The sequence below is a fragment of the Aythya ferina genome, assembly GCF_964211825.1.
Source record: "Aythya ferina genome assembly, chromosome: 1".
Lineage (NCBI taxonomy): Eukaryota > Metazoa > Chordata > Aves > Anseriformes > Anatidae > Aythya > Aythya ferina.
Window position 1 is genome coordinate 178587124 of NC_140296.1, and position 14268 is coordinate 178601391.

A 14268-nucleotide genomic window follows, 5' to 3' on the forward strand; every position below is an offset into this window, starting at 1 on the left:
CAATAGGTACACAGATTTCTGACACCACGTGGCTCTCCTTTTAGCCAGAGATTTTTGTCAGAAAGCTGTCTTGAGCCAACCTAGTGGCGCCATGTGTCCCTGCCAGTATGATAAATCAGGATAGTGGGCAAGAAGTCAGCAAGCAAGACAAAGAGCCTGTTCTGCCACAGACAAGCTGTGCAAAACTAAGCAGTGATATGCAACCCCTTTTGTGAGCTCTCACCAAGCTGCTGGTCAGATATCCAGGGAATCTTGGTAACCTGGCAAGGTGTACAGCAGAATATAAGCCACAAGTAAAAGTCTGATGCAAAGTGGTCACAAAGTAGTCATGGGTTCCTTCTTTTTGTCACATTTTGTAATTTATTTCCATTGTCTGAGTCTAGTAATACCTTCTTGTACTTCAGCAGCTGCTTTTCCCACTTGAGCCACAACTTTTTCTCCTCCCCCCCTCCAGGGGTTTTGCCTCCACCTGCCCTGGTTAGACCTCCTTCACACTTGTTGTTCCGGCTGTCACACCTCCAAGAAGTACAATGTTCAACCTAATCCTTGCTGGCAGCTTAAGACAGCATTGTTTTGAGACGAGGGCACCAGCACGAAGGCGACAACTTCACTTCAGTCCGGGCCAACTGGTCAGCCTGTACCTGTGAAAGTAACTTATGCATTAAGAGAGCAGACATACAGGAAGGTGTTAGGACACGGCTGACCTTAATAAAACGGAATTGGCATCTTGCATTTAAAGCACACCGACCACACAAGTTTGCTCGGCTGCTATTAGCTGTTGCTTATTCAGCTCCCCTGTTCTAATATTGAGTCTTGCGTACCCAGGGGTGCAGTTACACCTCCTGGATTTAATTAAAACTCCTCCACCTACTTACCTGGAAGGCTGTCTTTTTCCCTAACATTTCACAGGAACCGTCTTGAAGGAGAAAAATTGGTGCCTCTGAGACACTCTTGTGCTGCCCTGCACACAGGCAGTGCTTACTGACTTTCATCCTATTTTATTTTTTTTAACAGGATTTTAAAAGAAATGAAGTGAGTGGGCCTATTTCAGCAACTCGTCTCTCGCATACCCCACAGGGAGTTGTTCACCAGGAGACTCCCACGGCACTGCAGCAGGCCCTACCAGCACCCCAAATATCAAGCTGATAACCAGGAACCATTTTCCAGAAGCAGACGCTGAAGCTATTGCCCTTTGCTCACTCAGCACACACAAACAGCTCCTTTATTTAAAACATTTTATTCCTTTATTTTCCATGTAGCGTTTACACAGAATTGTTATGAAAGGTTATTTTTCTAGAAGCCACAGTGTGAACGTGCTTTGTGTGAGGGGATTGAGGTAACGCAGCCGCCGCCGCACCTGAGGCAACTTTTTGGCGCGTTCTGGAAAATCGCTCTCTGCCCCTCAGCACGGTGCGAGCCTCAAATGTTCGCGTTTGGGAAATGTTATCGTTTAACCTCTTGTTGGTGGATGGGAGTGTTGTTACTGGGCTCAGCAGAAGACAAAATTAACAGTTTGGGGGGAAGATTCACATTTTAAGCCTCACGAGTTTTACACCACGTGGGCTTTCCGTATAGATGCAGTCGGCAATAAGGATTTCTGGGCGGTTAGCGTGAAAAAACACGATGAATTCCTTCCTGCTGCCACCAGACGCGGGTTTTATTCCCCTATTTTCACAGCGTGTCCCTTCTAACAAAAAGATCAACGATAAAAACCCGTTTTTTATTAAAGTCGCGCCCGCCACGCGCGCAGAGCCCGGGCAACCCCCTCCTCCCCCCGATTCCCGTCAGCCGAGCCCGCCGCCCCCAGCATGCCCCGCGTCACGGCGCCGCTGACGTCGCCGGCCCCTTCCGCGCGGCCGCGTCACGGGTTTCGCGCGGCCGAGCCGGGCGCCGCCCGCTGATTGGCCGCGCCGGCGGCGCGGCGCCAGGCCCCGCCCCCTCGGCTATAAAAGCGTCGCCGGGCGCCCCCTCGGCGCCTTTCGCCCCGGGTGCCTGAGAGGAGAAAGATGCATCGACTCCGCTCGCGGGCCTCCACGGGGATTTCTGCCTTCGCCGCCCGTCCGTCCTCCGCCTGCCGCCGCCAATCCCCTCCGCTGCCCCGGCCCGGGAAGGCCGCCTCGCAGAGACGTTGGAGTAAAAAGCCCGCCTGCTCCTCCATCGGCTGATCCTCGGCCCTGCCCGGCCAGGGGGGGAGCGCGGACGCCGGCAGCCGGCCGGAGGGAAGGGCAGCGCGCGGGGAGCCCGCCGGGACCAGCGCCGCCGCGGCCATGCCCAAGGCCAAGAAGCGGGGAGGCGCCCACCAGCGCGGCGCCGGTGAGACGGCGGGGCCGGGGCTGGGAGCGGGGAGCGGGAGCCGCGGGGCCTCCGTGAGGCGCCCGCCGGGCCCGGGCTCCGCGCGCCGGGGCGGGGCCGGTGCTGACAGGAGCCGGCTCCGGGGCCGCCGGGTCGCGGGCAGTGCGCATGCGCCCGGGGGGGTGCGGGGGGGGGGGGGAGAAACGGGCCTGGAGGCGGCGGCGGGGCCCGGCCCGCGGGGGGGGGGGGAGGCAGGGGGTGAGGGCTGCCCGCAGTTTGGGGGGAAAATCGGGGGTTTGGGGCTAAAAGGGGGTTGTGGGGAGTGCTCGGTTTGTGTGGAGGCGGGTGTGTGGGAAGGAGAAGGGGTCGTGGTGGCTGCAGGGCGGGGAGGCTTTGTCACGCCTGTCACGGCCCTGACCCAAACCGCGCGGGCAGCTTCCAGCATCCTCCTGCGGCCGCTTTTATGCCCGTCTGCGTTGGCTATTGCCGTGCTGCCCTCTGGGTTTGACATCATTAGGAGTGTGAAGGTGGCTGTGCCAGAGCTCTGAGCTCTACACGTTCTCCACCCCTGCAAGCACGCTCGTGTTTGCCCCCTGTAACCATAGGAAACACCCCGAGTGTGGGCAGTGCGACAGCCAGACGTCTAGGGCCTGTTAAGCATCCAGAGTGTGAATCCAGCCTTGCTGGAAAACACTCACACGTTGATCAGCTCAGGCTTGGTTCTGCCTAAATAAAAAAGCTTTGCTGGAGTCTTGGTCGTCAGGAAGTCTGCCTGAGACAGGCGAGCATTGTGTGCTGGCCTCTGATGTAATTTTTCTGGTACAATTGCCTCCAAATAAAGTGGAAGAGTAAAACTCAGAGTTCTATGGAAGGCATCTGGAAAGGAGGCTGTTGGACAAACAGCGGTAAAATTGTTATTTTTTCATATTCAACTTCAGTAGATACAGCTAGAATAAGGCAATATTATATTACAAAGAATAAGGCAATATAGTAGAATAAGGCACTAATAGAGCTTACAGTATTACCAGCTCAAACTTGCCCAATTATTACTGCTCAAAAAATAAGATACAGACATGAGAAGCTCTAGAGATGAGTACGAAAGGCAATAATGATGCTTTCTTAAAGACTGAAGCTACTAAAAAGAGGCCTTCTTGAAGGGGGGGAAAAAAAATCTTATTGCAACTTTGATGTTTTAGCTTCTACTAAAAATGAGCTAAGACTACAACTCTTTCAGCTTGCTTGGAACATAAATCTTAACAGCTGGAGCAGTTGATCAGAGCGTAGGCCTGCGTGTTGCTGATAGTGCACATACTGCACTTAATCCAGTAAATCCCATGTTGAACTGGGTAATGTATGTTTGCCTACACTTCTAACCTAGACCAGCTTGAAGTCTGGCAAATTTGAAAAGTAAAGGCTGTGGCAAGTTTTCAGGTAGCTGTTCCTAACAGTTAATATAAAGCTATTTTTAGGGCACAGTCACAGGAGAGTGCAGTAACGTGACTTGGGTTACAGAATAATCCTAAACCTAGAGTTAGGAATGCTACCAATACTTGGAAAACTAGGTGGGTTCTTCCCCAGTGTTCACATGTGATTTTCCAGAGCTGAGCCCAACAAGTCTTCTGGACAGGTGGGAATAAAGGAGGAGGTAGGGGGCAGGACACGTGCTTTGGGTCTGGATCAGAGCGAGTGGGTGTGTTGAGAGGATTAAATTCTACTTTTGGTATCCAGATCTTTCTTCTGTGTTCAAGTTACTGACCAGTTGTGTTCATCTTTCTTTAAGGTGGTCAGCCCAGAAATGTGCAGCCTTTTAGTGATGAAGATGCTTCAATTGAAACTATGAGCCACTGCAGTGGCTTCAGTGATCCTGCTAGCTTCACTGAGGATGGTAAACTCTTCAATTTTTATCTTCCTCCTTTATTATTAGGCTACTTTCTGCGGGAATTACAATCTTTAGAGACAAAAAATCAAGGTTCACCGCAAAAAAAAGCGTTACAGGGGAGGTGGGAGAGTTTGAGATGGAGTGACTTGCACTTAGTGGTTTGGGGTGAGGTTTGTACTGTGGAAGACCACAGTGTCTGTGTAGGCAGCAGCTTGTCTTCTCCGCAACCTGGGCTGTTGTTAATGACTTCTTGCTGGGAGGAGAGGACCTGAAGGCCTGCTCCTGCTTCAGGGGGATGAGCCTGGGAGCCTCCCCTGTGAATACGTGCAGTACTGTGTGGAATATTCCCCTGTGTGCCAGGGGTAGAAACGCTGGACAGGATGAAAATGTACTGCTGGCCGGATGGGTGCTGGTCTGTCAGTTGTGCAGAGCTTATGTAAGAGCCAATTAAGCCCTGCATTCATTCTTAGAACATGTAATGAGTAGGTACAGAAACAGCACGGGTGTATCAACTGGTCAGCTTTCATAAGAGGCAGTTCAATGTAGTTGTAATACTGAACAATTCTGTTGCTGTTGTCTATGCTGAATGACTTATTGGTACTAAAAATGTTCAGTGTTAGATACTAATGTGTGCACTGATAAAATATGTATCTAAATCAATTATTTCTTATGGACTAGGGCCTGAAGTTGATGAAGAAGCCACTCAAGAAGACTTAGAATACAAATTGAAGGGATTTATTGATCTTACATTGGACAAGAGGTATAGTATGCTTTGAAGAATTGAAGAAATTAATTCATACGTTTGGTGGCTTCCTGATAAAATAGGGGAAGTTCTTTGTATGCTTTCTGAAACTACCTTTATTTCACATTGGAGAGGACTTGCTTTTCTTTTGGATCTGAAAAGCCTACGAAGTGCTTAGATAAGTGAGAATCAGATGTTCCTAAGAGCTTCAAGTAGAGTGACTTTATTTCTAGCCTGTTGTGCTATTGTGAGCTGTGATTCCAGCCTTGTGTCGGAACTTTCCACTCCTTGAGGGAAGGAGATAATTGATAACACTTCATGCTTCATAGTACCGCAGTGGGTTGCTCTCTGTTGGGACCAGACAGATGTAGACTATGGTAAAATCAAAGGCTGAGCTTTAACTGGCGTTGATTTCAAGAAGTTTTCATTCTTTCTTTTAACAGTGCCAAAACAAGACAAGCAGCACTTGAAAGTCTGAAAAGTGCATTTTCTTCTAAAATACTATATGAATTTATCATGGAAAGGAGAATGACACTAACTGACAGCATTGAGCGCTGCATAAAGAAAGGTAAAGTGCTTGCTATTAGGAAGCTGTCATGCCAATGACATACCTTGTTTGTTTGGAAGAAGTGTGTGAGGCTTCTCTAGTACTTCGTAGTACTTAATTTAGTTCTGTTTACAAAATTCCTTTTCTGAATTTGGATGGCATATTTTAAGTGACCTCAAAAATTAACTGGAATTACCTTCCGTCATTCTGTTTGGTTTCTGAGTTTCTGCTTAAAGGTTTTCAAACTAATGCCTTTAACTGAAGGGAGGAGTGCACGGGGTGATCACTCACCACAGTGTGTTAATGTCTAGGTAAGAGTGAGGAGCAGTGTGCAGCTGCCGGACTGGCATGTCTCCTGTGCGTGCAGATGGGGTCAGGCATTGAAAGTGAAGAGATTTTTAAGACCCTTGGTCCGGTTTTGAAGAAGATCGTCTGTGATGGAACAGCCAGTGTCCAAGCCCGGCAGGCCGTAAGTCTTGGAAGGTTTAATGCTTCTTGCCATTGAGGGGCAGAGGGCAGTTTTAGGCAGTCTCACTATTGTGTCATCCAGAAGTAAAGGTTACTGCACTAGTGTAAACACCTCATGTTGACGTATGCTCAGGGTGATGCATAGCAAATTTCACTGTCTTAGAGGAACTCCACCTAAAGCTTGAATGTCTCCCCTTTAACCTAGGAACTCTGCTGGAGAGCTGTTACAGCTAGTATTTTTGTGCATTTCTTAACTTGCAATATTGCACTCGCCTTAATCACAGTTCTGAGGGCTGAGTGACACAGGACACGTTTTCAGATTGTCAGTTCTTCTTTCAGGCCATGCTGTTACCTTTGTTCTTGGGTGATTTTGTTTAACTCCTTTAGAAAAATGTTTTCCCTCTGATTGTGCCTTCCTATATTTATATTTTATATTTATAAAATAGTATCCGTCCTCTGGAAGAGGAAATAGTTCAATAGCAGTTGTTTCTACAAACAAAAGCTAGCCCTGGCATTTAATATGATCTTTGAGTATAGTTTTGGATACCGTGTGGTTTTGTAGAGCAAATGTCACTTTGGAAAGAAAATCCTGTTTCTTGTAAGGAGAAGTGGAACAGAATTGGGGTAATAGGGAAGAGACTTGTGGGACCTTGCAATAAAAGTTGGGTAGTTCCAAGAAAGGCTGTTGAAGTCAGTGTTCTCACGCCATATAACTAATAGTGGGCAGAGGGAAAAATTTCCTACAGCTGTAAATAAATGCCATGTGTCCATTACTATTTTTAATCTGTATAATTTTACTAGTGGACTCTCTGGGGATTTAAAATAAATGGACAAAGGGAGTGCTATGTGTAGGACTTGTAAGATGTTGAACAGAACATGAAAAGTGAATGCTTGAGAGTGGCATATGTTGTAAAACCATCCTGAGAGAAAACAGGAAGTGAGATCTAACTATTGTGAAGGAGCTTGGTTAAGCAATCTTGAAGACTAAGACTTTAATCTCAAGTCTTCATTACTCCAGCTGCCACATTTCAAATGCCATATTTGGACTCTGTCAATTGTAACATTAACATCAAATGCTGACAGTTCTTTTTCTTTTGTCTAGTGTGCAACCTGCTTAGGGATTTGCTGTTTCATTGTCACTGATGACATTACGGTGAGGATCAGTAATATTTCCTTTCTTTCAATTGATATGAAAATGTGCAAGTCTTCAGCAACTTCCGTAACCTTCTTACCTCTGTTCAGGAGCTGTACTCCACTATGGAATGCCTGGAAAACATCTTCATAAAAGCTTATCCACGAGATAGAGACACTAATGGTGTGTCAAGTACTCCCAATACTGTTCTTCACATCAGTGCACTCTTAGCATGGACACTGTTGTTGACCATTTGTCCAATGAATGAAGTGAAGAAGAAAATTGAAATGTGGGTATCATTCTGGAAAACAGAACGTGTGACATTGCTTCATTTCTCAGAGAAATGAACAGTAATTAACAACATGTTCTTGAAATATTCCTTAGGCACTTGCATAAACTTCCAAGTATGCTATCTTGTGATGATGTCAACATGAGGATAGCAGCTGGAGAAACACTAGCTCTTCTGTTTGAACTGGCACGCGAAACAGATGCTGTAAGTATCAGTCAGCAGTTTTATTGCGTTGGGGTGATGATGACAAAGTGTTAACCCATGTTACAGAGTATCCCTGATCTCAGCAAGTGGCATCCAGTTCACTGGGGATGGTCTCAGTAGTGAGACAGCCTCAGTTTAATGGGGTACAGCAAGATTTTTCAAGCAAGTTAACTATCATTTCTACACTGATTCCAGTGCTGCAAAGTAGGACCCATATAAAGCAAACATAAACACACCACATCAAGCAGTAGTTAAGAGTAACTAGAAATGCAGTGTGCAAGCTTTAGCATTTAAGTACAACACCTGCTTTTTAAAAAGCGAAACTATCCCTGAAAATAGATTTTCCAAGATAAAACGCTGCTACTGTAGTGGGAACATTGATTAGATGCTTACTGTTCTGCAGGCAAGTTCTATCGATTCCTAACCTGCACAATTCTGTTCTCATATAAAAATCTATCCTTAAGCAATAACCATGTTTATTTCTAGTATTCTTTCCCAGTATCCTCGGGAAGAACTAGTGTTGTATAACGGTTAAGCAGCACTTGTGACTATTCTAGTCAGCTGCAAATTAAGAGGAGATGTCGTGAAACAATTTGCACAAACCTTGTGCAGATGCCAGTCTTACTGTTAGAGATTTCTTAGAGTTTGCATTTGAGTTGCATTGGATACAAGCTACTCTGTATTACCCCATGCACAGCTGAACTTGTCTTTATGTTCTTCAATACGCCTTATTAATTTCTGAATTAGTTTTCTGACAGCACGGAAGAAAATTGTTTCCACTCACACAAAGCACAGTTTGTCATAGCTGCCTGAGTGACTCCTAGCTTGATGAAGGCTGCTGTGCTTTGCCAGAACACTGTCCAAAGGACAACTAGTTGACTCGAGGATACAAAACACTGGCATGGCAAAATTTGAAACAATATGCAGAGGCTTGGGTGTAATTTCAAACAGGAGGGATTTGAGTCCTAACTGGAAGCCAGTATTGAAAGAAAAGGAGACCAGAACTTGATCATGTACTTGGTCAAACTTACTGCCAATAACTGTAAATTCAGTAATAAGTCTGTATTGACATAAAACCTATTCCTTTCCATTAAGGAAAGGCTCCATCAACTGCTACCAATAACTTGCTTTGGATACTTAAAAAAAACACTTGAGATTAAAGATGCTTACCGTGTTAGCCCCGACTACTAGCATGGAGCTGATAGTGTCCCACTTTTATTTAAAGAGTCAGGGACATCACTAAGTTAACAACTTGTAGAGACTTCCATGCCCAGAATTTGGAGAGGTCAGTCTCTTGCAGGGACAAATGTTGAGGTCAGAAACTGAAAGTGTTTTTTCTTTTGTGACTTTTTTTGGATTAGGATTTCTTTTATGAAGACATGGAACTTCTAACAGAGAAACTAAGAGCTCTAGCTACCGATGGGAATAAGCACCGAGCCAAAGTAGATAAAAGAAAGCAGCGATCTGTCTTCAGAGATGTTCTGCGAGCTGTGGAGGTGATCTTTTCGGCTTTTATGAATGTATTGATTGTAAACCATGTAGCGTACAACTCAATGAAAGTTACTGTTTCAGTGAAGAAGACAAAAGTTGTCTTAAATGAGACTTCAGATGATTCTGATAATTAAGTACAATTCATCAAAATTGTAATTTGTAAATTTAAATGCAACTTATTTTTTTAGGAGCTTAGCAAAGTCAAACTCTTTCCTCTGCATTTGACTTTAGTGTCAAAGAGTTGTTTTCTATTGAAAACGAGCTGAACATCATATTGTAATTACTAAATATTTATTTTATGCCCTGAGCAATTTTTTTCATGCAAAACTTGTAGTACATCCAGATTAACATCCCAAATAGCTTGAAAAGGTTTATTTCAATATATTCTTTTAATTTTTTTTATTGAATTGATGTGTATAACAAATCAGCTTAGTATTGAGATGTTTGTAAATGGCATCTCTGTCAGGGGCTGAAGAAGTGTTTGCATATGGGTGGGAGGGAGTAAGTGTCTTAATTCTTGCGCATCACACATGCTAAGGAGAAGGCTTCGGAGTGATTTGAGTTCACCTTTGAGATGACCTGCAAAGGATTCTGAGTCACTTATTAGCACTTGTTATGTTCCATCGTCACAAGCGTAGCTTTCTTCATAGTACTGCAGTTGAAGGGTGGGGTGCAAATGATGCTCAAACTGACTGGAAGGTGACTCAGTCTCAGAACTGCTTTTTTTTTCCTGGAGATGAGTCCAATTCCTGATGTCACTTTCAATAAAAGAGTCAGGTATATATACTTGAACATCTGACTTGAAAAATCATAAATGTTCTTTCCTTTAATTTTGTACAGGAGCGTGACTTTCCTACAGAGACAGTAAAATTTGGACCTGAGCGCATGTATATTGACTGCTGGGTTAAAAAACAAACTTACGATACCTTCAAGGAGATCCTGGGGTCAGGGATGCAGTATCATCTGCAGGTGAGCTGCTATTTGGTCCATGCTCAGACTGTTAACTAGAGGCTTCTTGGTGGCAACTGAAAATGAGGTACAAAATCATGTGTAGGACATGATGAAATTGGTTTTTGTGTTAAGTTTTAGAAGACAACAGTTACATAAATGAAAACTTTGTTTTAAAACACTTAAATGTTTACTTGAATTTGGCAAAGTAAAGGCCATGCCTCCTTGATACAAGATCTAATACCTTGAGTTAAAAATAGAGAGGGAGAAGAACTACAGCGAACTAGAACTGTCTGGATGAGTTGGGTTAGCAGTTCAAAGGCTTCTTTGAAAAGTATGAGACTCAAGCTGAATATTTAAATAGCTTCAGGGTGTTCCTCCTCGCCTCCTCCTGAATCCCCTTGCAGTAGAGTGGTGCAGTCATCTGGCTGCTGTAAAACTGCCCACTTCCACCATCTCTGTCCTTATCTGTTAGAGACTGCCTGTTCCCTACTCTTCCCACTTCCAATATGCATTGGAACAGAACTACAGCGTAGGGGGTGTGTGTTCCCAAAGTGTTCCCAAATGTGATAATTACGGGGTTAAAGTCTTTGGTCCAATGTGAATTGCATTTCTAAATGATTGGGGCAGGAGCTGGCATGTAACACTTTTTTTTTTTTTTTTTTTCAAATATTTTTACAGCCAGATAGAACAAATTAGTGTTGTGAAACCGTATGGATCTGTGTCCAGCTGCCTAGTCTTGTGCAAAGGACGTAGCAGGACAGTGTGTAACTTGCTGGGACAAACAAACAAAATCACTGGGGGGTGGCTTTGCGTTTGCCTGATAGGACTGTTTCAGTTCTTGGCCTTATCCTGGTATAAGGAGGAGCTGTTCCCTGGATCAGTTGCAGAAGTTAAGAGTTGTGTTGAGTTGCTGCTGTTTCTTAGTGGAATACTGGTATTTTACTCAAATCATCTGTGACTTTTCATCAGAAGGGAAACTTACTGTTTGATATGTCTCTTGTTTAGTCAAATGATTTTCTTCGGAATGTGTTTGAGCTTGGTCCACCAGTAATGCTCGATGCTGCAGCTCTTAAAACAATGAAGATCTCCCGTTTTGAAAGGGTAGGTTATTGAACCTCAGTATATTTTCTGTACTTAACACACTAATAGTATTCAAACTGTGGGCTTCAGAAGATAATCATCTTTAAATTAAACCAAGCTTCATTGTTTTGAATGAAAATAAATCTTCGCATGTCTTTGACCTCCTTATTTTGGCTTTTCCATTGGGGCACCTGTCTGCTTCAGTCTTCCAGAGAGGTCTGAAGGTTGATTTGGTTGCCAGTTGGTGTCAGATTTATGCTCCATACATGTGATGCTTGAGTTCATATGACAGACAGCCCTAGATTTTGGGGTTGGGGATGTTCAGGAAATCTTATACTAATATACTTAATCTATTCTGTGCCTGTATGATGCTCAAGAGTGACTAAAATTTATGGAAATGCTTCTAGTCCTTACACTCCAAACTTCCTTTAAGCATACACATATTAAAAGTCAGCCTTTGGTACAAAGATTATATTGCATGTTTCAGAAGGCCAGCCAACCAATTCATTAAAGTAAAAAATACTTTCAATGTTTCTTTGCATTTAAAAAAAAATCTGTAAGGGGCATCAAACTTCTGAATGTCTGTTATTAATTTCTCTTTTTTTTTTTTAATCTTGTAGCACTTATACAATTCTGCTGCATTCAAGGCTCGGACAAAAGCTAGAAGCAAATGTCGTGATAAAAGAGCAGATGTGGGGGAATTTTTTTAGATCTCTGTGGGGTTCAATTTTAACTATTTCATAATTGATTTGTAACCTTTAATTGACTTTTTTATTTCTGTACGCAGCTTGCACTTGTGCGCAGGGATATTGTATAAAATCTGTAAATACAATGCATGTTGCTTAGTTGCATATACACTGTACATAGATTGCTGTAAGATTGGGTGCTGGGGAACATTGTAACACTTGCAGCTTGCTCCAACCCTGGATATATTGTAACTCAACTGTTCAATGCTGTGCATAAATGTAGTCAACTGCCATGTGTCAGATTGGATTCCTTACTTGATAGTAAGGTAAATTAAATGAGTTCATTGACCAAATGTTTTGTTAGGAATGTGCTAATAGGGAAGGATGAACCTGTTCATGTGATGTTATTTTAGTACCTTTTTGAACTCTGAGTCACCGATGGACAAAGAAGATGGACAAAAATTTCTTTATAGTATGAATTTATGCAGAAGAGGACTGAAGCTAAATTACCTTCATGTACAACAAAGTAGTAAATGACATACTTGCCTCAGTGTAAAATAAATATCCATGTTTTGAGATTGGATGTTTAATTTTTGGAATAAAGATCTTTCTCACTTCTTCCTTTGTCTTAGTGACTATTCATCTGGGAAGTTAGAATGCTAGCACAACCTGGGTTTTGAAGGAGAGGAGTCCTTCATGTGGAACTACAGTTACCTGCCTGTTCTGATATGGTTGATTTGTAAGATTCCTTGGCAGATCAGAGTCATCTAGGCTGGAATAGACTTTAAGATCACTGAGTCCAACCTCTGACCTAACACTAACCAGTCCTTCATTAAACCATATCACTGAGCTCTACATCTAAATGTCTTTTAAAGACCTCCAGGGATGGTGACTCCACCACTTCCCTGGGCAGCATGTTCCAATGCCTCACGACTAGTAAAGAAGTTCTTCCTAATATCCAACCTAAAACTCCCCTGGTGCAACTTAAGCCTATTCCCCATCATCCTGTCACCAGGCACGTGGGAGAACAGGCCAACCCCCACCTCGCTACAGCCTCCCTTGAGGTACCTGTAGAGAGCGATAAGGTCGCCCCTGAGCCTCCTCTTCTCCAGGCTGAACAAGCCCAGCTCCCTCAGCTGCTCCTCATAGGACTCGTTCTCCAGACTCCTCACCAGTTTCGTTGCCCTTCTCTGGACTTGCTTGAGCACCTCCATGTCCTGTAGTGAGGGCACAAAACTGAACACAGTACTCGAGGTGTGGCCTCACCAGAGCTGAGTATGGGGGGATGATCACTTCCCTAGCCCTGCTGGCCACACTGCTTCTTATGCAAGCCAGGATGCTGTTGGCCTTCTTGGCCACCTGAGCACGCTGCTGGCTCGTATTCAGCTGACTATTGACCAATAATCCCAGGTCCTTCTCCACCAGGCAGCTTTCTAACCACTCAACCATCTTCAAACTTCCAGATCTAGAGGAACGCTTTGGCTGCAGCCTAAAAGCCATGTGTACAGAAGCTCCCCCAAGCCAGCCAATCTTCTTCCCATGACCTGCCAGAAAACAGCTGTCCTGGTTTCAGCTGGAATAGAGTTAATTTTCCTCCTAGGAGCTGGTGGGGTGCTATGTTGTGGATTATGATGAAAAGAGTTTTGATACCACGCTGATGTTTTAATTGTTGCAGAGCAGTGCTTACACTAAGCCAAGGACTTTTCAGCTTCTCGCTCCATCCTGCCAATGGGCAGGCTGGGGGTGCAGCAGGAGCTGGGAGGGGACAGACCCAGGACAGCTGACCCAAACTGGCCAAAGGGGTATTCCATACCATCTGGTGTCATGCTAAACAATATATAGGGGTGGCTAGCTGGGATGGGAGGGGGCCATCTGCTCGGGGATAGGCTGGGTGTGTTGGTCAGTGGGTGGTGAGCAATTGTATTGTGCATCACTTATTCCGTACACATTAGTAGTACCAGTACTATTATCGTTATTATTATTATTTTGTTTTCCTGTCTTAATAAACTGTCTCTGTCTCGACCCACAGGTTTCATTTTCCTATTTCTCTCCCCCATCCCAGAGAGGGAGGGGGGAGGTTGAGCGAACAGCTGCGTGGTGCTTAGCTGCTGGCCAGGGGAAACCACAAGAACAGCAATGTAGTCATGTAACCAAATTAAAGCCAAAACTTTCAGCCCGGTCCTTGACCTGAATAGGGAGTGAGGATCCGGATCCTGGCATTTATATGTGACAGTTTATATGCAGCCAAAGTAGATACTGTAGTCAGAGGTCATGGCGCTAGATTTTGAAAAGTCCTGCATAAAGAAGAGATCTCAGAAAAGCAAATTTAAATAACAGTAATGTCAAGAAAAGTAATTCTGATTGCTATATTCTTTATCTGTCATGACTAGACAGATTAAAATCTATGACAGCAATTTTGCCTTTAAGGTCATTTTCTTTTTTCTTTTATTTATTTCTTTAATTTATGTTTATTTATCTTATTTTAACAGGCTCTAATTTTCCTCACA

At 44.1% G+C, this 14268-nt stretch overlaps 2 protein-coding genes across 5 annotated transcripts; one reads left to right on the forward strand and one right to left on the reverse strand.

The window, feature by feature from the left end:
* Positions 1–333: 333 nt before the first annotated feature.
* On the reverse strand, positions 334–2269 carry LOC311444004 (uncharacterized protein; the record flags this gene model as incomplete). 2 transcript variants are annotated; one of them, XM_084534735.1, is made up of 2 exons in its annotated part: positions 334–641; positions 876–2269. In XM_084534735.1, the coding sequence occupies one exon, from the start codon at positions 2267–2269 to the stop codon at positions 1862–1864; it is 408 nt and encodes a 135-aa protein (XP_084390861.1). In that variant the 3' UTR covers positions 334–641; positions 876–1861. The 2 variants fall into 2 exon arrangements, with proteins under 2 accessions (XP_084390861.1, XP_084390862.1); XM_084534736.1 differs by having other exon boundaries at positions 334–653.
* On the forward strand, positions 2182–12377 carry IFRD1 (interferon related developmental regulator 1). Of its 3 annotated transcripts, none has more exons than XR_014697593.1 (12): positions 2182–2313; positions 4073–4177; positions 4850–4931; positions 5357–5481; positions 5772–5929; positions 7031–7081; positions 7171–7349; positions 7445–7553; positions 8915–9049; positions 9885–10080; positions 10674–11096; positions 11696–12377. XR_014697593.1 is itself a non-coding variant. In XM_084534661.1 (12 exons), exons 1-12 carry the CDS (start codon positions 2268–2270, stop codon positions 11783–11785), a joined length of 1305 nt encoding a protein of 434 aa, XP_084390787.1. In that variant the 5' UTR covers positions 2182–2267; the 3' UTR covers positions 11786–12377. The 3 variants fall into 3 exon arrangements, 2 of the variants coding, with proteins under 2 accessions (XP_084390787.1, XP_084390788.1); XM_084534661.1 differs by having other exon boundaries at positions 9885–10013; positions 11001–11096; XM_084534662.1 differs by lacking the exon at positions 7031–7081 and having other exon boundaries at positions 9885–10013; positions 11001–11096.
* Positions 12378–14268: the final 1891 nt, after the last annotated feature.